At 34.4% G+C, this 25,093-nt stretch overlaps 2 protein-coding genes across 2 annotated transcripts in view; one reads left to right on the top strand and one right to left on the bottom strand.

Annotated features, from left to right (window-relative positions):
- The window catches only part of LOC100366929 (gamma-tubulin complex component 5-like), a 57,888-nt gene extending 42,295 nt beyond the window's left edge, over positions 1-15,593 (top strand). The window contains exons 11-21 of the mRNA XM_002738373.4: positions 2,918-3,033; positions 3,418-3,659; positions 4,188-4,389; positions 5,053-5,239; positions 5,690-5,844; positions 6,795-6,876; positions 7,185-7,305; positions 7,814-7,947; positions 11,241-11,455; positions 13,616-13,716; positions 15,107-15,593. Of these exons, the coding sequence (XP_002738419.1) occupies positions 2,918-3,033; positions 3,418-3,659; positions 4,188-4,389; positions 5,053-5,239; positions 5,690-5,844; positions 6,795-6,876; positions 7,185-7,305; positions 7,814-7,947; positions 11,241-11,455; positions 13,616-13,716; positions 15,107-15,171 (1,620 nt within the window). The 3' untranslated portion in view covers positions 15,172-15,593. The remainder of the gene's footprint in view (positions 1-2,917; positions 3,034-3,417; positions 3,660-4,187; positions 4,390-5,052; positions 5,240-5,689; positions 5,845-6,794; positions 6,877-7,184; positions 7,306-7,813; positions 7,948-11,240; positions 11,456-13,615; positions 13,717-15,106) is intronic.
- A 1,071-nt stretch (positions 15,594-16,664) lies between these two features.
- LOC100367688 (dual specificity protein kinase CLK2-like) lies at positions 16,665-24,490 on the bottom strand. Its single transcript, XM_002738377.3, has 14 exons — positions 24,368-24,490; positions 22,917-23,047; positions 22,496-22,718; positions 21,634-21,727; positions 20,730-20,796; positions 20,422-20,535; positions 19,945-20,035; positions 19,390-19,465; positions 19,182-19,276; positions 18,736-18,865; positions 18,297-18,379; positions 18,085-18,164; positions 17,490-17,580; positions 16,665-17,228 (listed from the first exon to the last, which is right to left on the bottom strand). The coding sequence occupies exons 2-14, from the start codon at positions 23,045-23,047 to the stop codon at positions 17,061-17,063; spliced, it is 1,443 nt and encodes a 480-aa protein (XP_002738423.1). The 5' UTR covers positions 24,368-24,490; the 3' UTR covers positions 16,665-17,060.
- Positions 24,491-25,093: the final 603 nt, after the last annotated feature.

Genomic DNA, 25,093 nt, shown 5'->3' with positions numbered 1-25,093 from the left:
CAAGACTAGCCGATTGTCCTATTATTAGGAGACTATTTACTGCTTTCCTGACGTGAGACCCCATACAAGGGAACCGCCCAACTGGGACTTGTCAGCTGTGTTGTCTGCTCTAAGCAGACCACCCTTTGAGCCTCTCCGATCAACACCACTCAAATTTTTGACGTGGAAAATAGTCTTCCTACTGGCCCTCACCTCAGGTAGGCATCGGCCAGAGCTGGAATCGGGTTTCTCAGCAAGAACCAAATCCCAGGACACGATCCTCACCCGATCGTCATCCCCCGGCTGTCAAATTTTGTCGGCCCGGAGGGTAAGGAGGAATTGCCTCTCCACCCGGTTTGAGCATGGAGTTGCTACCAAACCGTACTAAGGATTCAGGACGGGTGCCAGGCACATGTCTTTGTGTTACGGCCCAGGCAGACAGGATAGGCCGGCCTCCCCAACTTCCATAACCAGGTGGTTTACTGCGACTGTATTAGAGGTCTATAATACTTCAACTGCCTCGACACAGAGCTTGCAGAGACACCAAGTATGAGCAGATGAGGTCTGTGCAATTGCTTTAAACTCACTAGCATCAGCCCCCCCTCCACACACACGAAGGGCAGGCTTCTGTAGAACGCAGAAAGTCTTTATCAACTACCACCTAAAAGACACTGAATCTATTGAGGAAGGTCTCTTTAGGTTGGGTCCCGTCAAAGCGGGTCAGTCTTGCTTTGCTGACCCAGCCCGAACGACCACAAGGGTCCCTGCGCATAGGCAATAAGTCAGTCTCGACATTTTTTGCGTACAGATTTCTCTACCATCAGCACTCCCCTGGAAGTTCCCAGGTCCCGTTTTGCGGCCTATGCCCTCATGCAGAACTGTTTCGATCTTTACTTCGAAAGCTTACTACCCCCAGAATTGGGTTGGGGTAAAAGTAGGGGTAGGTTGGTAGAAGCATTTTGGCTTCTTGCTCCAGGGACAGCACAGGCAAGGTAAGACACCACCCTTTTTGGGTCTTAACTAAGGTGTTGAGTGATTACTGTAGAGTGTTTCATCCCGGACTGGGAAAAGACTTTCATCATTTTCTGTTTGCTCTGAAAACCCGCCACCTATCGGCGTCTGACTCTGCCTACAGTTCAAAATTGTCATTTTGACTGACCGGAGTCTATGGTGGGTAATTGAATGTAGTGAATTTAGGCAGAGGGTTCTCCGAACCCATCTATTCACATAGTTCATACCCACCATAGACTCCGGGTCCCCCCAACGACCCCACTTTTTCCGTAGCGTTGGTCTAAGTCCTCGAGGTGGAGAGAAATGCACGCTGTCCAATAAGGTCAAATCTTGGTTTACAGACAATGGTGTTCTAGCACATCAAGGAAGGTTAAACAAAATCATCAATTTTCATTGTTTTTGCTTCTTTCTGCTTATATCTGAAATGCATGCTGTCCAATTAGGTCAAAACTTGGTTTACAGACAATTGTGTTTTAGCATGTCAACAACAGTTGATTTGTGTCATGATACAATTCAAGTTGGTTGACTGGAAGCCATAGACTATATCACAATTCAAAATCATGTATTTCGGGATTGTTATGACCGAATCAAACACAACTCCACCAATCATAAAACATGTCTGCTCCTGCAATTTGACTTAACTATCCCACATTGCACTATAATTAGTTTTACATTTTGCCAACATAGACATTGGAGACTTAAACATGTTAAATTTTCTGGCATATCAATCATCAAGAAAGGAGTACATATTGTTGAGATTTCATTTGTGACGTTTCTCAATGTCTTCAATAGTTTACATTTTACCCACTTTTTAGACCAAACAAAAACAGTTAGGAGACACATAACACGCACTGAAATGACTTCAGCATAGTACCGATCTACTCTTAATAGTGGTTCGTGATCAGATATGCTAGATACATATCTCATTTCTCAGTTGAAACCTGTCTGAAGGGATTTTATCAAGTAACTATAGAAGATACAGGAAAAGGTTTTATTCTAAATTTAGTAATAAAAACAGGTCAAGGTATTTATAGGTATTTATTTATAGGTAGCTCTGGCTCTCTACTGTTATATTTTTAGCTATGCTGTCGACTTTGTCGACCGGAACTTATCATATGAGTGATTGTCCGCCGTCGTCCGTGTAAACTTTTTACTTTTTCGACTTCTTCTTGAAAAGTACAATTCTTATTGCTTTGATACTTGGTGTATATATACTTTGGGCAGACCTTTCTCAGATTTGTTCATTTTGTGATGATATCTTTAATTCTCTAATTATGGTGAATATTTTTGTAATTTTTGGTAAAAAGTGATATTTTTGACTTCTTGTTAAAATTAACAGTCAATATTACAGAAACAACAATAATTGTTAAAGAAATTTGAAATATAAGTTTTTTATGGCAATTCCATTGAAATCATCCCATAACTTCTGGTACTTGGGATTATCCTGGTTCCAATGCAAGAAACAATACCAAACCAAGATAAAAACTAGTAAGTGTAATTAGCATCAGATTTGTGAAACTTCATTTAAAAAAATCTGTCATGGATAACAAATTTCGTCTACCATTTTAAATCGTGCAATGCAAAACTATTGTCTGTACCTTGTGGCTATAGATAGAGTGGGTGAAACCAGTAGTCGGCGCTAGTAAATTAGAAAAGTAAACTGCTTTATAGTCAAAACAATCTGTCTGCTTGATGCCCCAATACTTTCAACTTTTGCTGTATTAGTAAATCATTTTATGAGATACAATTTATATAACTATGTATTTGAGCACATGTTAAGGACAACAACATTCCTTGTCTACCTTTCATGGATTGATAATTTGTTTTACGTTCTAAACTTAAAATTTTTTCACACACATTTATTTCCTGGTAAGAACAATGTTTAAATCTAACATGTTCTAAAAAATGTTATATTTTGTGTATGTAGGTGTGTACTGTATTATCAATATGGTTAACATCCACCCAGCCCTTTATAAATATCATAGATGAGTGGATCAGTAATGGTAAATTAGTAGATCCAGCTAAAGAATTTATTATATCAAGGTAAATATCATTGGAACACTTACACTAGTCACAAAAATATATGCATCTACTTGCTTACTCTACTCTACTAATGCCTAGCTATGATGCTAGTAATATCTCATTACACATTCAAATTTATGCAAATGTCAGACTATAGGGTGAAATACTCATTGGCCACTTTATATTCAGTTTTCTTCACAGCACAGTACATTAAGAATGTATTAAATATGGGACTGTTAGCCACCCCACCTCACACACTCACCTCACAGGTACTCTGCATCCACACTTGAAATGCAATAATCCCACACTGACTTTAATTGGTCATATTGTTGGAAAATACTAGTACTATGAGTATTTGATTGCCAACCAAACTCGACTTCATACAGCTTATTTCACTGTATTTAGAAATGAAGAAATCCAGACTAATAGTAATGAATATTGGGAGAAGGGCTACACCATATATGGCGTCTCAGCACAGCAATCTAAACTACAGCAACAGCAGTTCACTAAAGATACACCATCAGAATCAGTTGGAATTCCAGGATTTTTAGAACCAATCTTATACAGTGTTATATCTGCTGGAAAATCCATGGATCTAGTGGCAAGTCTTGGTAGACTAACAGAGAAGAAATTAAATTTGTCAGAGGGTAAGTATCTTGTCAAATTTAATAGATAAATAATTTATTAATATGTTTCTGTATTTCACTTTGTAATGAACCAATTGAATGGAAAAGTTGACTTTTGTAACCAATCGCTAGTGGGAAACTATGTACCTTTGGTTCAAAATAATATGTTCAGGTAAATTAAAGCATGTGAACCACAATATTTGATAGCTGATCAAATAAAAAAAAAATCAGATTTAGTTGAACGCTGACGTGTGGTTAGTATGATCGGACATAATCTGATTGCAAAATCTGATCTGATATTTGAAACTTCAGATATGTTTATTTTCACCAGATTAATAAATCTGATCCTATAAACACATATTTTTCAATCAGATGTGTTTTGTACAATAATCATTCGTATAAACATCTGTTTTTCCATCAGATAAATCAGATGCAGTTTGGTTCAATAATCAATTGTTTAAACACCTATTTTTCCATCAGATAAATCAGATCCAGTTTTGCCTGATAAATCTGATCATATGAATTGGAATGCATTTCATTTTTTCTCAGGTGACAGGATTTCCCTTTTTGAGAGTTTTACCAAATCTCTGTACGGTGTATGGGATATAGATGAGAGTGAAGACATTGATGAGTCAAGTGATAGTGATGATGTTGTCATTGATATCTCACAGCAACAGTTAACAGAAGTGAATCTCTTGTTACAACATGATGCCAAACTGCAGAGTAAACAATACACTCTTAGCTCAAAGAAGTAAGTGTTCACCTTTGTTGACCTCTACTATTTTATAACCTCCTTCCATATTAGTTTATAGTTTAACTTTTCCACTAATTAAACCATCAACAAATAATTTTTGTTGAAGCCTGCTGAAATAGTAAGAACAAATATTTTTTATTAACTAGTTTTGAGTGATTTTATTATTAGTCCCTGTTTGAATGAAGTTTGAAACAGGGACCTATAATTCGGTCTCGGCCCGCCCAGAGTCATATTTCAAAACCCTGTCTGTTCATTCTTTGCATGTGCCTAGTACTTTATCTTGGACATATGCACACGCAGTGGTTTTATACTGATTCAATCCAAGATGGCTGACTGGCAGCCATTTTGTTTTTTGAAAATGTAATATCTTATGCATGCTCTGTCAGTTTTTGTTCAAATTAGGTACATACATTGTACATGTTAGGATATATGTCTAACCCATGAATGCCACACTTGTTCCCATCAAAATGTTGGTGCATTATTTTATTGTATTTTTCTATAATTTCTTTGTTAATTTTTGACCATATGGACATAATTTTGCGTAAATCAAATTTTCAGAAAGTTGAATTATGCCATGTTTTGTCACATGACATCATAGTGCTTGCTTTGTTAATCAATATGTGTATCTGTGTCACTGACTTTTGCATTTTCTATTTTTAGATCATTCTCAAGTGGTTTACCTCATGAACTAATGGATGTGTTTACAGATAGACCACTGGACATCCAGTTAGTGATGCATCGATGTCTATATCCGCATATCATTAAGAAGTGTAACAGAGCATCCAGTCACTTAGTAAAGTTGTTAAAAACTGAATATCATTTGTTAGATTACCTTGCAGCCATGAGAGTAAGTATCTCCTCTGTTCACCTCTGCATGGTTGGTGCCTGGATAGCACAATTAAGATAGTAGTTATACATTCCTGTCATGTATTCCTTAACATGGATTCTGTGCCAAATTGTTCTGTATGAACCTTCTAATCTTTCTAAATTATGCCACTATATTATATTCTTCTCAATCAAATAACTGTCTAAAAATACTGTAAAATACTTTATTTTAGCTAGATTTAATTTTTGCTGAAAAGACTTTTTGTTTGTTTTTCATGGAATTTAATTTCACTGATTTTTGACGAGTTGGATGTAAAATATAGGAAAGCAGGTATATTCGCTGGATTTTATTTTCACTGAACCACTCCTTCAGCGAAAATAGCCAAAATTAATTCCAAGCGAAAGTAAAGCACTCTACAGTAGTACTGAATTGTGTATTAAAGGTAATGATCCTTGTGTTTGTTTATCTCAGTATTTCTACCTAATGGAAGCTGGTGATGCCATGTATGATTTTTATACGGATGTATTTGAGAGGTTAAGACTACAAGAATATTGGCAAGATGTGACTTATCTAACTAATGCACTCCAAGAGGCTGTACACATGCATCATTCTAAACATATGAGCAGGTATGGCAATATTTACTTAATATTGCAGATGTCATTAAGTATTGCTCTCACTAAGTATGAAAAATGCCTAACTTCAATGTGTTTAGTACTGTTATAAGTACTTAAAAATGTGCGAAATGAAGGGTTGAATGCTAATACATGTATTGTTCTATTAACACTTTGAATCAATCATTTTTTCCATCAAATGTTGGAGCAGCTTTTTGCTCTCTCTAGATATTTTGTAATTTCATTAATTTTAGATCAAATGACATAATTTCTCAATAGTTACAGTCTTTTACAAAATGTTTGAAAAAAAATATATTCATGCAGGTTTATTTTGTGCAAGGTAACAAAATTTGGTATTAAAAAGAGTTGCACCACTTTGCTTCCATTAAAACAGATGACCTTAACTTGAAAGTATTGCACACAGAAGTGGCTGAAACATTCATGAAAATGGTAAATTCTGAGTATGTATTATTGGCTTCTTTATAATAAAACACCTGGAGTGCATTCATGAAGCTGCCTCGGGGTGTCCCAAGTGACGTGGCAGTAGTGACCTGTGGCAACGAAAAGGTTCCCTGAGGAAGAAGTTTACACAAATGTAATCCAGGGGAAGTGATCGTATTGCCCCGTTGCTATACAAGCGAAACTTGTGTAAAAAGTATACAATTTATTTTAAAATCACGCCCAGTTGCATTGATTTCGTCATTCGCTATCTTTTTTCCCAAACTTCCCCGGCTCTGCAAGCAACGGCCGTAAAAACTGCCTTGAGTCGCCCTAGCTGTGATGTCACATAGCAGCCGAATGAAAACAGGGCACATGAGGCTCACCACGTCACCCGAGGCGACGACGCGAACGCACTCCTGCTGACATTGGTTTTCCAATTCATTTTGGCTATCTAAGAAAGCTTTCAGCTGGCGATAAGTATTGTCTTTATGGTCAACAATCAGTGGATTTGTTTTATTGTATAGGCTAACAGTTAGTGTGGAACCAGTATCCAAAACGAAACGTCTTCCCATCAATGCTTTGGACGTGTTAACACTGCACTACAAGGTAAGAACAGCTCAAATGACAACAATAATGGTTAGAACGCCACCAGGTGCAAACAAATACTTAAGTGTGCGAACACTTGCTTTGATGTGCTCCCACTGAGCCATCGATGTAGAACAATATTGAAATTTGTTTCATTTCAAACTGTGTATGCTGTTACTTCTTCTTACAAATAAATGAGAGAATGAATGTGAGAATGAATTTTCAGCACTAAAAAATAACTCTAATGGTACAAACTGAAATTTACTTTAATCATATTTATAATAACAATATATTTATTATTATTGAAATTGTGCCTTGCTTTATTTCAGGTACCATGGCCAGTAAATGTTGTCCTCAATCCAGAATGTCAGCAGATATACAATGCTGTGTTCCGTTTGTTATTACAAATCAAGAGAGCTAAATACTGTTTAGAACAACTCAGATTCAGTGGTAAGATCTAGATAGAAATAAACATGCAACAACTCTTTTAAAGCCCTGCTTGAACACATTCTGAGGACAGGGATCTGTGTGTTCATGTATGTGTCGACCCATATCCATGCTTGGACTAATCTAGTTCAAACTTCACACATACATCAGACATTATATTGATCATATGCACATGCATTTGTTTCATGATCAAATTCAAGATGGCCGAATGGCAGCCATTTTAACCTTTTCACCACCAGACTTTCTCACCCAAATTTTTCTAAAATTTTTCCTCATATTCTTCATTATTTCTGGAAAAAAATTTGGCCATTTTTGTCTCAAACTTCTGAAGGAAAGTGCAGACAATAAAAGGGACTATTTTGTGAATTTGTGATGAAGGAGAACTGGTAATGAAAAGGTTAAGACCACAAATACATAAAAATGACACATTTTCACCATTGAGATTTTGTTATACTGTCTCGGCATGCTTTAGTTGTGTTTATGTTTTTTAATTATTGCTTCCTCTTTACAGATCTTACAAATGTGGTATCCCCAAGTCCAAAGAATTGTGAGAGTGAAAACCAACATTTAGTGCATCGTATTTATCTCATAAGAGTCCAGTTGTTACATTTCGTGGATTGTTTACATAATTATATAATGACACGGGTAAGACTGACTTGGGCAAAGCTGGCACTTGCACAAGTTTTGGCAACGATTTTGGGGCACAAACTGGGAGATTCTCGCACTGTTCACGAACTGGCACGACGAGTTCACGCATAGTTTGGCGCACACTGCCACACACTGGCACGCATCCTCCTGCATCGTCCCAACGAGTTCACGACCAGGTCGCTAAATTTTGTCGTGACCAAAATTTATAACATTCAAAATTCTCGTCCCGACATGGCACGCAGTCACGACAGGTTTACGCACACTTCACCCAAGTTTACGACTAGTTTGCGCACTGGCATGACTCGTGCTAGTGTCAGCCTTGCTTTATGCTTTTTGACTCCCGTGTGCGAAGCACAAAAAGGGAGTCTTTGCAGTTAGTGTGTCTGTATGTGTGTATGTGTATGTGTGTGTGTGTGTGTGTGTGTATGTGTGTCCGTCTGTTCCACTGATATCTCAAGAACCATACATCAGTTTTTGATGAAACTTGGTGCATAGATGCTCTGGGCCAATGCGCAGATTTGATTAGGTTTTGGTAACAATCCATGCATATTAATTACCTAATTTGCATGATAATCAGCTGATTTTTAGCTGTTCCATGACTGTTCCACTGATATCTAGAGAACCACTCATTGGATTTTGATGAAACTTGGCACACAGATGCTCCAAACTAATGTGCAGATTTGATTAGTTTTGGGTAAAAATCTGTGCAATATTAATTACCTAATTTGCATAATGATTAATCAATTTTCGGCTTTTCCACTGATATCTCAAGTACTAATCACTAGTACTAATATTCAGCTTTTGATATTTCAAGTAGTAATCATCACATTTCAATGACACTTGGTACATAGATGTCATAGGACACTGCACAGACCTGATAGTTTTTTGGGGAATACGAGTACATATTAATTACCTAATTAGCATAATTAATTAATTTTCAGCTTTTAATATTTCAAGTAGTAATCATCACATTTCAATGAAATTTGGTACATAGATGTTATAGGACACTGCACAGACCTGATAGTTTTTACGGTAATATCAGTATATATTAATTAGCTAATTTGCATAATTAATTAATTTTCAACTTTTGATATTTCAAGTAGTAATCATCACATTTCAATGACACTTGGTACATAGATGTCATAGAACACTGCACAGACCTGATAGTTTTTAGGGTAATATGAGTACATATTAATTACCTAATTTGCATAATTAATTAATTTTCAGCTTTTGATATTTCAAGTAGTAATCATTACATTTCAATGAAATTTGGTACATAGATGTCATAGGACACTGCACAGACCTGATAGTTTTTAGGGTAATATCAGTATATATTAATTAGCTAATTTGCATAATTAATTAATTTTCAACTGTTGGTATTTCAAGTAGTAATCATCACATTTCAATGACACTTGGTACATAGATGTCATAGGACACTGCACAGACCTGATAGTTTTTTGGGTAATACGAGTACATATTAATTACCTAATTAGCATAATTAATTAATTTTCAGCTTTTGATATTTCAAGTAGTAATCATCACATTTCAATGAAATTTGGTACATAGATGTTATAGGACACTGCACAGACCTGATAGTTTTTACGGTAATATCAGTATATATTAATTAGCTAATTTGCATAATTAATTAATTTTCAACTTTTGATATTTCAAGTAGTAATCATCACATTTCAATGACACTTGGTACATAGATGTCATAGAACACTGCACAGACCTGATAGTTTTTAGGGTAATATGAGTACATATTAATTACCTAATTTGCATAATTAATTAATTTTCAGCTTTTGATATTTCAAGTAGTAATCATTACATTTCAATGAAATTTGGTACATAGATGTCATAGGACACTGCACAGACCTGATAGTTTTTAGGGTAATATCAGTATATATTAATTAGCTAATTTGCATAATTAATTAATTTTCAGCCTTTGATATTTCAAGTAGTAATCATCACATTTCAATGACACTTGGTACATAGATGTCATAGGACACTGCACAGACCTGATAGTTTTTAGGGTAATATGAGTACATATTAATTACCTAATTTGCATAATTAATTAATTTTCAACTTTTGATATATCAAGTAGTAATCATCATATGAGACTTGCTACATAGATCTTCTAGGATTATGCAGAGACCTGATTAATTTTAATTGGATATTAATTACCTAATTTGAATAATGTTCCACTGATATATAAACCACCACAAATTGGATTTTAATGAAACTTTTAAAGAGAACTATGCAGAAACCCAATTAGTTTTTGGTAAATATTTATACTTATTAATCTCCTAATTAACATAATTAATTAACACTGATATCTCAATTACTGATCATCACATTTGAATAAAATTTGGTACATAAATGCTCTAGAACAATAGACAGGTCTGATTAATTTTGGGTTAAAATTTGTTCATATTAATTCTCTAATTGGCATAATAATTAATAATTTTTTTGTTCTGTTCTGTTCATATTAGTTACCTGATTTACATAATTAGTTTTCAGCTTTTCCATCAATATCTCATGTACAAGTAATTTTGAATTAATTTTTAATGTGTCTTCAATACTCTCAGCACACGGGAGTTCTTTCTAAGTTTTCTTTGATTTTGCATTTTATGCTGCTGTTCACAAAACTCAGATAAAAAACTGAATTACTGTTCTTGTAAAAACAATAAACCATTGCATTTGTCCAATTATTATTAAATTTTAGTCACTATTTAAAAGGTATAATGCTTGTGAATGACTTCAATAATCTATTCCATGTGATGCAGACATGGTATTTATGTCAACTGTGAATCATTATAACATACTATCATGTTTTTATCTGAAATTCAACATTGGACAATTTTAAGATGTGTACAGTACTGTGGAATACTTTATTTTCGCTGGAATTAATTTTCGCTGAAAAGGCTTTTTGGGCGTTTTGCTTGGAATTTATTTTCACTGATTTTTCATGAGTTTAATGTGAAATATAGGGAAAAAAGTATATTCGCTGGATTTTATTTTCACGGAATCATCCCTTCAGCGAAAATAGCGAAAATAAATTCCAAGCGAAAATAAAGTATTCTACAGTACTTCTATGCCATGGTCTGTTGAAATCCTTGTATCTCGCATTTAAATAAAACAGTCTGTCATTACTGTCATTTCCATTTTGTCACGAACATGATACATAAGTTGTTGACTGATTTGCTATGCATGTCTTGCAATTTGAATGTACGAAGATGACTGCATCAACTGTCGCTAATGTAAACTGTATATTTTTTAATTATTTTTAGATTCTCCACACTACTGGATGGGAATTCCAACAACAATTGGATACAGCAGTTGATTTGAATCAGCTCTTAGATGTCCATACCCATTATGTTAAGACTATTTATGAACGGTGCCTGCTCAACAAAAAGATGGGTTATGTACGGGAAGCTATCATCAAAGTATTAAATCTGGCACTGAACTTCCAGAAACGCTGGGATGGCGGTTTACATACTATTACGTAAGTAAAATAAGTTCTGAATTTTGTTTTGAAATATTTTGTATGGAATTTTTTTTTATCTAATTTCCATATAATGTATTTGCTCTGTTAGAAGCACATGTAAACCAACAGTTGCATTTATTGTATACGAACATTCAAAATTTGTGGTACAGGTTACAAGAAATAAAAAAATATCATTTTACGTTTTTACAGATAAAGCAAATTCCTAATTACATTTTTATTATATTTTTGATAATTTGTGTTTGAGAATCAAAATTGGAAATTGAAAATGCTTTATAATGCTTACAAAAAATAAGATTGTTGTATAAATCACGGACAAATAAAATAGCTGATTACATTTTTTAATTTGCCCAAGTCTACGAATTTTTATTTATTTAAATTACATTACTATGAAAATAAAACCAATTGATTACAGCTTACGAAAATACCCCTTGCTGACCCTCATAGATTTTTAGTCCCCGTTCGGACGGAGTCCGAAAACGGGGACTTATGTTTTGCCCTGTGTGCGTCCGTCCGTGCGTCCGTGCGTCCGTGCGTCCGTGATCACCTGTATCTCGAACATGCATGGACCGATTATGTTCAAACTTCACTCATACATCACACATTATATGGGACATATGCACATGCATTTTTTTCATGATCCAATTAACGATAGCCGAATAGCGGCCATTTTAAGGCCGAAAATGCATCAAAATGGCACATTTTCACCATTCCGGACCCGGATCTCAGTTATGCATGGACGGATTTCGTTCAAATTTGGTACATACATTAAACATAATAGGACCTTGATGCACGTCATTTTTTTTTTCGGATCAAGTTCGAAATGGCCGACTGGCGGCCATTTTGTTTTAAAGAATTCAGTTCTGGATCCGTATCCAAGACATGTCTGGATTGATCAAGTTCAAACTTCACACACACAAGGTACATCATGTCACAAATATGTATGTGCATTTGTTTCATGATCCCATTAACGATAGCCAAATGGCGGCCGCTTTAAGGCCGAAAATGCATTGAAATCGCACATTTTCACCATTCCGGACCCAGATCTCAGTTATGCATGGACGGATTTCATTCAAATTTGGTACATACATTAAACATAATAGGACCTTGATGCACGTCATTTTTTTTTTCAGATCAAGTTCGAAATGGCCGACTGGCGGCCATTTTGTTTTAAAGAATTCAGTTCTGGATCCGTATCCGAGACATGTCTGGATTGATCAAGTTCAAACTTCACACATACAAGGTACATCATGTCACAAATATGTATGTGCATTTGTTTCGTGATCCCATTAACGATAGCCAAATGGCGGCCGCTTTAAGGCCGAAAATGCATTGAAATCGCACATTTTCACCATTCTGAACCCGGATCTCAGTTATGCATGGACATATTTTGTTGAAATTCGGTACTTACATTAAACATAATAGGACCTTGATGCACGTCATTTTTTTTTCGGATCAAGTTCGAAATGGCCGACTGGCGGCCATTTTCTTAAAGAATTCAGTTCTGGATCCGTATCCAAGACATGTCTGGATTGATCAAGTTCAAACTTCACACACACATGGTGCATCATGTCACAAATAGATATGTGCATTTGTTTCATGATCCGCTTAACAATAGCTGAATGATGGCCATTTTAAGACCGAAAATGCATTAAAATCACGTATTTTCACAATTCCGGAACCAGATCTCAGTCATGCATGGATGGATTTTGTTCAGATTTAGTACAATGTGTTGTACATATGCAGGTGCATTTCGGTCATGATCTGCTTTGAATGTATATGTCACTCAAATATGAACGGAACGGGGACGTGTCATTGACAATGACTTGTCTTTTCATGGATTTGTTGTAAATTATAAGTGGAACACAAACAAAATTCTACAAAAAATAAATACAAGCATTTTGTCAATAATATAAGATATACAGAACAAATCTTGTATGAATGTCTTGGTTGTCAGTAAGATATGTTTAAAATACACCATAGAATAAAATAATACTAATTCTCCATTATCGCCTTGTCCCATGGCATTTAATGATTACTATAAGAAAGTTTGGAGTAAAGTGAAAAATATACTGCACATCATCTGTTGTCATACCAACCACAGTGATGAAGTAAATTTTAATGATGGGTATTTATGATGTACAAATATTTTGATTTCAGTGAGCCAATATTAGATAAAATGGAGGAAGAATTTAAAAAATGTCATTACTTCTTGTCCAAGTTGTTTGCGAATACAGTTAAACGAGGTGTATTTCCACACTGTAAGTACACACTTTTCATGATGATTATCATACCGTGGCTACTTGTATTCTATAAGTAGACATTAAAACATGTGCACAGGAAGTGTAATCTCTTTTAAGGTGCGGTGGTGGTTGAGGGTGTTGGTTAGAGGATGATAAAAAATGCAATGTTGTGTTTGTTACATTTATTTTGCAATTTACAATAGAATATGCATGAGTTCATATAATATATGATAAAGTCACATCATCATAATATTTTTCAATAGTATGTTTCATGTAATCAGCGAACTATAGTCAGTCACAGTGGTAACTGTTACATTGTTGCCATGGCAGCGCTACAGCACTGCTGGCCTAATATATTTTATATGTGATCACTCTCCCCTTGCTGACATGTCTTGTTACATGTACCCAGCAGTGTATACATAGCACAGCATCTAATCCCTCAAGTATATTTTCTCGTGATCGAACAACCCTCACTAAAGTGTTCTTGACAAGAACTTAGTGATGTTTTCATGGTAACATGAGGAAACTGATACATCATAGTAAAAAGCCGTGCTCACATCATTGCTCTCAACCCTGCTTTTATATACAATTACGAAATAATAAGTAACGGTACATACTGTTCTGTTGTTATATTCCTCACAACAAACATCCCTGTTATTAGGATCTCAGATAAGCATGTTGAAAGTGTCACACATCCTTCGGGTTTCGGGTATTTTTCCAGTCAGTGCATGTCTTCCCTTCATTCTATGTATGCCAAATCAGTGACATGTTCCAAGTGGATTCCATTTCAATCTGTTTATATTTATTCATGTCGCAAGCAAGTCAACTGTACATGGTTTCCCCCTTGTAATTAATGCCCGGAATTTCAAAAGACCTGTTCTTTTTCGCTTAGTACATTGTTAACAGTCGCCCAATTAATAAATGCGTTTAACATGGCTTTGTTCAATTAAGGGTAAAATTACAGCTCTATGCCCACAAGAGATGATTAATTCACCACCTTGAAATATTTATTGTGAGATGCAAATTTATTCCTGTATTCCCAACTTCGTGTTTTTGTGAGAAATTGCATCTCTCTTGATATGAACATTAGCATTTCTCAAGAAAAAAAACTCACATACACTGGCAATCCTTGAAGACCTTCAACTTGAACCGATTCACAAAATGGTATCAGACTGATGTGTTAAGAGTGACATGTCTTTTCTAACAATTTGCCATCATGAGGACTTTTTAAAATATTTCTGCAAATTTGTGTTTAGTACCAAATTTATTTTATCATTAAACTCAGTTGCAAAAACAGTACATTTAATATGGCATTAGTATAGTTACTAAATGTTATTCACACTATTAAGATTAATGGTTATGTGCAAAGATGTACACTGTGATATATGCTATCTTTCTTTCATTTCAGTGGAACTCCTTGCCCAGTCTCTGCAAACTTCTTACATGAATGCAACAGCTCACACCAAGAAGTAACTTAAAAATTTACTGACCTATCGTATGCATGTACATCTATTAGTGTACACAACATTTGGGTATAAATTTGATTGAAAGTGCATTGTCAATCATCTTGGGGCATCACATGACTATGGAATTACCTGCATGCTGGCCAATGAGTATCTTACTTCCCATGGTTCAGATTTGACCAGCTTATACCAGGTGTCATTTGAATCCATTTGTTTAGCTTATAAACCAAACTGACTGATCATCCATTTTTATTGTGGTAGTCACTATTTTGACTAACTTCACAAACTCAGGAGTATGTATCAATATTTTAATAAATGTATATACATAATGATTTGTTAGTGATAATTTATTTTACAATGAGTGAATACATTTGTTCTATGTTTTCCTGCTTCAATAAATGATACTTTTGGATTATGTGCAATGAGTAAAAATGTTATATTAGTGATTGTTCGTTGATTTGTTCTAGTACTTTTTTATGCTACATCATTGAAGAAATTCTGAGGAAGTTTAGCTGCACTATGGCTGGGTTCAAACTCAAAACTCACGACCATTTTATGTTTAGAGTTAGATCATGAATATTCATTATGCTGCTAGTGACTTAAAAATACAAAATTTTTGTGAAGTTTAGAACACAAATAGCCCTTTTCACATCGCTGCAATATTAAGGTCATGTGTGATCCTGATAATTGAAATTATAATTTCGCTATAAATGAAACAAAAGTTCTATGCATTTAATCCCAATTTCAATAAATGTTGGCATCCTATAGTTTGAATTGCATTCTTGCTATTTAAGAATTTTCAACTCTGTGCAATTTTAAGCACAATTGGTAATAAAATAAGCAGCCTTTCTGCTGTTAGCAATGCACATTTCAATTAGAGAATTGAAGATATCACAAAATAAACAAATCTGTGAAAGGCCGACATTTAGAAACATACTTGGTATCAAAGCAATGAGACTCAATTTTCGAGAAGTCAAAAAAGTTTATACAAACACAATCACTTGTATAAGCTCTCTACAAAATCAATAGAGATAAAAAGTGGCCTAGTTTGATAACAGTTTACACCATTATAGTTGCTGAGGCCATGGGGTCCAATAGAACAACCAAACTGTCAACTTTTTAGAGCAGTGAGCTAAAGACTATGAACAAGCAGCCTGTCGGCTGAGATAGCAATGCACATTTCAATCAAAGAACTGAAGATATTGGAAAATGAATATGTATAGTATCAAAGCAATCAGACTTGCTGTTTTTATTTTAACAAGAATTCGAATATATCACTTTTTACAAAAAAAGAAGAGAATTTAAAATTAGAGAATTGAAGATATCACGAAATGAACAAATCTATGAGAGGTCTACCCAAGGTACATATACACCAATATCAAAGCTTTCAGTTTTCAAGAAGAAGTCGAAAAAGTAAGAGGTTGACACAGATAGACAATCACTCATATGATAAGCTCTGCTTGACAAAGTCAACAGAGGAGCTAAAAAAGGCAATATAGACAATTTCAATAAAACCATACATTTATTGCAACTGACAAGATAGTTTATAATGAACACTTAATCTTTTGAGGACAGTGGCAGTCTTTGACTACACAGAAACAACATCTCTATACAACATAAATTCTTTATATCTACAGGCAATTACAGTCACTATGTTTTTTGAGTGAAGTCAGAAATTATGCTGCTGGATTGTCAGTTATTCGGATAAAATTTTGTAGTGATGGAATCTACACCACTTTGAATAGGCTCACAAAGTCAATTAATATACACGAAATTTACAGTTCCGTCAACTAAGGATCCCTTCATACATTATATCATACTGAAATTGGCGACAGACGTACTATAAATAATGTATCAACATAAAAGGTAGATTTAAGCTGACTACGATTTTAGTTAGCATCATCTACTAGTGCTTTCCCTCATGTCTCTTTTACAGTGTAGTTTGTCAAAGAATGGGTGAGTCACTGCATCTTTAAGTGAAATACGTCTGTCAGGCTCATACTGCAGCATAGATTGTATTAGATCAAACATAAGAACATGGTCTTCATCATTTGATGTCATATATTTCTGAAAAACAAGAACATTAAAAGTCATAAGTAGTTCTGGTAAAAATCACAAATTTGATATGCACGAGACAGTATGTTGAATTACTGCAAAAGTGGTTGGTAAGTTGATCTATTCATCACTGCACATTTTTAAAGCCTGAAATTACTGCATCATCATATTTTGAATTTGTTAAATCATATTCTGTATATTCAAATTAAAACATTACATTGGATCCATGCAAGTTGGATAGAAATGAGGTAAGGAAAAATGCACATCACTCACCTTCAATGATTTACAATTTTCTCTGACATAACGACCAGCAGAACTTTTCTCATCCCAGTCTAATTTACCATGATAAAAATATTTAGTCTTCCTAGAATTACAAACCAAAGCGCAGAAAATTAAAATGCATTGCCTGTATGATATTGAAACTGCTCCTGCTACATTGTTATGCAGTGAAACCAAAGGAAGAAAGAAGTGTATGTGTGAGGTGTGATGAGGTGAGGGTCCTTTTATATATTGGTTGACAGAAAAGCAGAATTTGAAATTAATGTAATCTATGTTGGTTACTTTATCAGAGTATGAAGAATTACTTTTTAATAGAAACCTTCAACAGGTATTGTATTTTATTGTACTGTACTCATGTGACAAACTGTCTCTTCATATGCTTATTACAAATAAATTATTAAACCAGTCTAACAATTGCATTTCTTTGAAGATTAATGAATTGATCACACATTTCTGCTTTACAAGAAACAGACCGTAATTGTGGAAGTCTGAAACACTATGCCTACTTGTGCATTTTACTACATGTATATATATGGCACATTGTATTTTTATTGGTATCACATAAATAATGCTAAATAAATGAACTTACCTAGATTTTCTAATAAGTTTTGAGGGTATTGGTCCTAGAATAGTTTCCATCATGGCAAGATGTTCCCTGTTGTCATGAGTCTAATAAAAAGGAAAAATATCAATTGGCAGATTAGTTCCATACAGTGAAAAGCATTCAGCAGATACTGATTATTAACCATTCTAGTGTCAATTTATAAAACAAAGTACTAAAGTAAGCTATAACTACTTTACCTGAAAGAGTGTAATGCCTAAATAAAGTTCAAACATAATGCAGCCAATGCTCCATATGTCACACCTTTGATTCCATCCTAGTTCTGAAATGAAAAATATTAATGGCTTTAGACAGATTATAAGTAACAAATTACGAAACAATCATGTACATTAGTATTTCACTATGACCGATGTCAAAAAGTTTTAATGAAATCGATCAAGACATTCTGAAAAATGGTCAGCAGTCAATCAAAAACAAATGGATGCATTCTGTCATGACTTGTCTTTGTATCAACTTTTAACAAACTCCAACTACATCCAAAGTGCAAACAGATCAGATGACATCTTACAGGACTAAAAAGATTGGTTTCAACCAGAATAATACAAGATTGATATCCTGACATAAATTTTTAACTGAAAAGAACACCTTAGGACGAGATACAGTGGGTACACAACTTACCAAGGATCACTTCTGGAGCTCTGTAATGCCTTGTTGATACTATTGTACTATGGTGTTCCCAATCAAAAGTTGCTGAACCAAAGTCAATCAACCTCACGTCTGTACACTTAATTGTCCTTTCATCTTGTCTCTGAAAACATATCAACAATGTTAGACTATAAATATAATTTCAATTTGCAAGGACTAGTCGTTTTGGAATGTGACAAAGGTAGTGTTAGCGTTTATAGACACAAGTCATACATTTTAAGAATGTTGTATACTTGCATGGGATCCACATTGTGTTTTAACAACTGACTAAGGTTAAACATTTATAACACTTGATACTATAACAAAATGAACTAAGTTTCACATCCTGCAATCAAGAATCTGATAGTTTTTCATTTTCTTAAGTAGAGAACCATATGAAATAAACATCTCACTATGAATGCTACAAAAGTTGTACTTACTTTTTCTGGGTTGTATTTGATACTATAATCAGAATTTACAAATAAAACATTTTCTGGTTTTAAATCTGTGTGTGTCAACTTCTGGTCATGTAGAACTGGAAAAAATTAGAGAAAATTGCCATAAATAATGGTTGAATATTGTGGAGCAAAATGAACTGCATTACAAATTTACATAAATTGTACACTGGAATAATAATTGAATACTTACAAAGTACAGAATCACACATTTGATATGCCATATGCCTGACTTCATCTAGACTATATGGGATGTAATTGTTCTCTTTCTGTGAATAAAATAGAAATATTTACTAAATACAACTAGAATCAAGTGAGATACTTTAACTCTTGCTGATAACGAACTATATAAGTATGCATATTATAACATTGCACACTTGAAAATATATACTATGGTAGAAATTTCTGCTGTTGATATGCAAATGAGCAAAAAAACAACAACCCAGTATGGTTAGTATTCCTTCATATGCACGTTTAAAATGCATTTATTAAGAATATTTTATCAAAAAAAAAAAATTGATTTTAGAAAAGTGAATCTAAGTTATCTATTTGTGACGTTATTGTTCAGCATTTTTTATCGCAAACATCGAGCGTGTGCGCATCTGTAAATATTTGTATATTATTGAAATAGAATATTAGGTTAACCAATCACTTCACTTATGAAAATATGGATGCAGGATACACTGCATCATTTGTGAAAACAACTTTCATACCCCACACATCAAGGGTTCTGTTTAGTATTACTTACAAGAAAGTCGAAGACACTAAGGCCCAATATTTCAAAAGAAACGCACATATGTCCATGGTAGTCAAACCAATCAAACATCTTTACACACAAACTGCAAGTTAAAAAAAAGATGCACTTATATGAGCTGTATTAAGGACAGGACAGGATTAGACAAACCACAGTATTATTTCATAGTTGACTCAAACTATAAGCCATCACAGTGTTCTATCATTTGTTTTACATGTTTGCCAACAAGCATGCAAATATCTGATAACTTAAACAAAATTAGCTCACGATCAGCTGTGACAAGGTTTATTTAAAACAGGAGCAGCGAACATCTACATTATTTTATCTTGGGTGCAAACAACCGCTTCTTGCCAACCAGTCACAGTGCACATGCACAAACCGTAAACATGTGCAGGCACTATAAGCTGCATTTAACGCATTTACATATAAAAAAAGTAACCACAAAATCATTTCAATGATCATCATACTTACTGTTCTCCACTTGGATCCCTTTCATTAATCTTTCGAAGAACATTTATTTCTAATTTGGCAGCTTCTCTATATTTTTCTTTGTTTTTTATTATCTTCAATGCAACACTTTGACCTCTATAAAGGGAAAACCACATATTCTCTGAGTGCTGATGTTTCACACCCAATTGTGCTATTAATAAACATGAATTGCCTTAGCTAATTTGGTTACAGCCATGTTAATAAAAGCCCAAACCTGCACATTGAAAGTTTTCTCTCGACAACATTTCTTTTGTCAAAAAACACATATGATTGATTCAAGTTCATCTTACGTTTGATGGTCTTTACACTTGACTACTTTTCCAAAGGTGCCTTCACCAAGAGTGCCTACTACTTCATCTGAAATTAAAGGTATAAAAGTATAAGTGGGAGAGCAGCAACATGTTTCACTAACATGCATACCACTTTTAAAGCTGCAAGACAAAGAGAAAAACTTATCCAACATACAATATCAACACATTCTTACGGTAAAGTTAATTCAATATCAGAGCTCATACAAGAACAAAACTATACGATTTGGTTTTAATTTGATGCTTTAATAATGGGTTTTCCTTAGTCTAAACAATACAACCCTAATTTTGTTGAACTTGTGTATAACTTGATATCTAAAGTTCATGGCAAAATAGAAATTTATATCAGGTGTTATGAGCTCTCAGATGAATTTATTCCATTCACCAACCAATTTCCTGTTTGAATTATTCAAAAACACATTTGATCACAGATCCTATCAACAAATGTGTTATTTATACATGTATATTAAATTGAGTCATTGACAAACATTCTGAAACTGCCAAATATTACTCAGACTATCTTCAAGAATGACAGACCCAACTTTCATAGAAATAAACAGGAACTTGGTTCAATTCAATATTAACACATTGAATCCCATAAGAGTCGAATGCTTCCCGTAATGTATGAAGTAAAATATGTGAGGCGATCAATGTGTTAAACACTCAAATCAATCAAGCGACTCTCGTATTTGATGTGATGTGATCTACTATGATTTGACACGAAACTCCCCAAAAACCAAAATGGAAGAACTTGAAAGAAAAAATCAAATCAATATCCTTGTGCAACGGGAGCAATTATACTAAAACGTAGAAATGTTTGCATTTGAAAACATTCACTCCTACTAATTTCAGTGAACTTAACACAAAAGTTACAAAAATTGTGTACATCTAGCTTGCAGCCAATCGCCTTGGTGATAGATGAGATGTCCGTCTTCGTCATCTTCCACACTTGGAGAACGTTGTTGATCTTTGTTACTCCTCTGTTTTCATCAAGCCACATTCACAAACCAGCCAGTCAGTACAGACAACAACATCAATAATAGCACCATTAGTTTCATTGATGTGGGTGGTGGTAGTCATGGTGGTGGTAGGTAGTGGAAAGTTGATTGTTGAATTGATTGATGAATTTGACAGACCGGTATCATAAATCGAATTGACGTGTGTGCAGCATATTCAGATTCGCATATCAACGTGCACATCATTTCATTGCCACGGCATATTTCAGGTCATCAGGATCGCACACATATAAGAGTAACAAGATAGGGGAATGCAAGTTGCACATCAAAAACAGAACTCATTTCAATATAACATTCTAATAATATGTTAATGAAAAGAAACCAAAAATACATTACCCCAAATAAGAGAATAATGATATGTTTTGATTTTTTTTAAAATTTTTCATGTTTGTGGGATGCTAAAGTACTAGTGGAAGGAGGACATACACATGTAAATGTTACTTACTCAAATGCAGTAATAGTTCACACCACCAACCCACTCATTTATATTCTTCCACAAAAATAAATTTGGTTCAAATACCCTCATAGAATAACCACTGTACAATGAAGGGTAGTCCATGACCGGGAAGAGACTTTTTTTATTCTAATGATTCTGTTTATAAACTCAATCCAACAATATAGGGACAACTAGCCACACTACTTACCCAGCTAAATTCCACCAGTAGGTTTCTGCATCAAATTGACACTACAAAGCATTATTACAAAATAATAAAATACACAAAATACACTTACCGTTGAACTACAGCTATGTGAGTGGTGCTTACGTCGTTTGTGTTTATGTTTCCGATAACTACTCTGATAATTTTCATCTTTTGACTTGTATTTGTCCTTTTCTTCATGATAATAATGTCTGCTATAATTCTCATAGTATCCACTCTCACTTCTATCATTGTAATGATTGTCTCTAAAAATTTGTCTTTCTGGGGAAAGGGACCTCTCTCTTCTATAGTCACTTCTGAATAGGATGAATCCATGTACAAGAAAATTACAAAGTAATTCATTTGCTTGTTACCAGCACATGCAACTTGAACAAGTTGGGGAAAGTTGAGTCAGGCAATAAACCCAATCATACAAATTACAATAGTTAATGTAAACAAAGCATAATTTTAAGTCATTATTTTGGCAATTATTAAAAAAATATTTTGTCGCCTACCCTGGTGATTCATAATATTTATCTTCATAACGGCGACCAGAACTGGAAGACCTTCGTCGCCTCTTGTGTCTGTGATGGCTAGAACGCAGTGATCGACTCCTCGACTTGTATCTGTGATATGAACGCGGCATCTGGAAAAATAAAACAAATATAATGACTGAATATACCAAAGGTTCTAAGAACACGAATTCTATAGTATAGCATGACAACAGGAATCTAAAGACACTGACATGACCCATCTCAATGCCCCCACCTGAATGCCTTTAATGTCCTTCAATTTAGATAAACCAGTGTAAGGAATTTATAGAAATTTTTGTCTTGAAGCCTGAGGGCAATGCATGTTGATTTAAGGCCAGTTTCATTGCTATCACAAAAATATGCAAGTGAAACATTAGACATTATCAAAACTGTCAAAAAATTAATTTGGATATATAATTGCATCATAGAGACTATGAAATTGAAGTGGATTCAAATTTCATAGTGAAATTAGAAGCAAGAAAATTCTGCTTCAACACTGGAATTATCGATAGATGTATTATTTTGATATGATTGCATACACTTGTGGTTCTCAAAATTATGTGTGTGGAAGCAGACTGCCAACAGATTGCTGTGGCTCCCAACTGACACACTGACTTGACTTGGCTCTCACTAATTTGATGTTTTCCTGGTCACATTTTGTATATACCAGTCAAAGTAAAGTAACCAAACAGACCGGGACATAGTCAACATAGGATGCCAGAATCCTAAGTCTGCCCTGAAGGTAGAATTCACATGTGATATAAACAAAATTACCTACAGTGATTTTGGATTAGTTAAAAATGATCCCGAATGGTGTGGCACTATACCTAATTGGGGATGGGAAATGGAAAACTAGTTATAAAACTAAAAGGTCAATAAACCAAATATTTTTGCGAATACAACTGATGTATCTGCTTGCAAAATAAAAGACTGTAGTGAAAAAGAAACCTAATTTTACATACAACAGCAATTAGAACAAGTATGCCAACATTACAACTCGATCGATTTGGTAAAAACTGCTGCCTTCAGCCAAGAAAAGGACAAAATGTGGATAAGTGGAACTTAGGTACGTGCGTCATACGTCAGTAATATTCGCACCATACGGCAGAAAACAATCATCATCGCAGGAAATCGCTGCTGATTAACAATAAAAATGTCACACAGGTCGAACAACAAAGTGACGTGATCATGTTGGTACTTTTCCATACCGTATGGTAGGATCAAGGTTCTTAAAATAACTACAATCAGATTAAAAAAAAATACTACGCGGCAGTCATTTTTTTATTTAACGAAAATGGAGATACGATACAAATAACGACCTTGTCGTTTAGCGCGTGAAAGAAACCATGAATTGATTTTCCAAAAAAAACTGTCTATTAGTGCTGAAGTAATCAAGTCATGAAATGTATAATCCAGAAGTCAAGAATACTTACACTGCCGTTGAAAAATTCAAAGAGTTTGTAAGCAAAATACTCCGTCTTGGCCCTTTTTCGGTGAGAAAAAGAACAATAGCATACAACGTTGTGAAATGGAAAATTCTAGCTTGTTGGCCAGTGGACGATGAAGAAAAATGTAGTGAAGCATTTTGATCACAGTTTCGAATACATTGCTTTTTTGTTTATGACCTATTAAAATGTATAGTTTGTAATAATTATTAACTAAATCGGTACTCTTGGCTTTGCTCTGTTTTTTAATGAATATTTCCCCAAATAACTGACTTAATTTAATGTATTTGACGTTACTATATTTAACGAAACAGGGTCTACAAATAATTTCAGCACATTGTACTGTCTTTGGACTTATAAAATACAATCAATCTGATTGGTCAGTTTTGTTCCACTTATCTGGGGAAAGCTGCGATACATTCTGAAATATGCATTGTTTATTTCAAAACTGTTAGAAACAGATATACAAGTTGTATCATCTGTACACATTTACCATTTATTTATTTTACCCATAATAACTCCATTGCGCTGTGCTGTTAAAAAAATACGTGAAAGTGAAAGAAAGTGCTTCAAAGTACCAGCCAATCACCAAGCACGGTACACTCTATTCAGTGATGGGCTGTTTAATATGATGGATAACTTATATTCAAAGAGGGATTAGAAGAAACTAACTGTACTTGAAGTCCATTTTAAAAAAAACACTGTATTTCGCAT

The sequence above is a fragment of the Saccoglossus kowalevskii genome, chromosome 14, assembly GCF_978046115.1.
Source record: "Saccoglossus kowalevskii chromosome 14, keSacKowa6.1, whole genome shotgun sequence".
NCBI classification, from domain to species: domain Eukaryota; kingdom Metazoa; phylum Hemichordata; class Enteropneusta; family Harrimaniidae; genus Saccoglossus; species Saccoglossus kowalevskii.
This window is presented reverse-complemented; position numbering and strand designations above follow the sequence as displayed.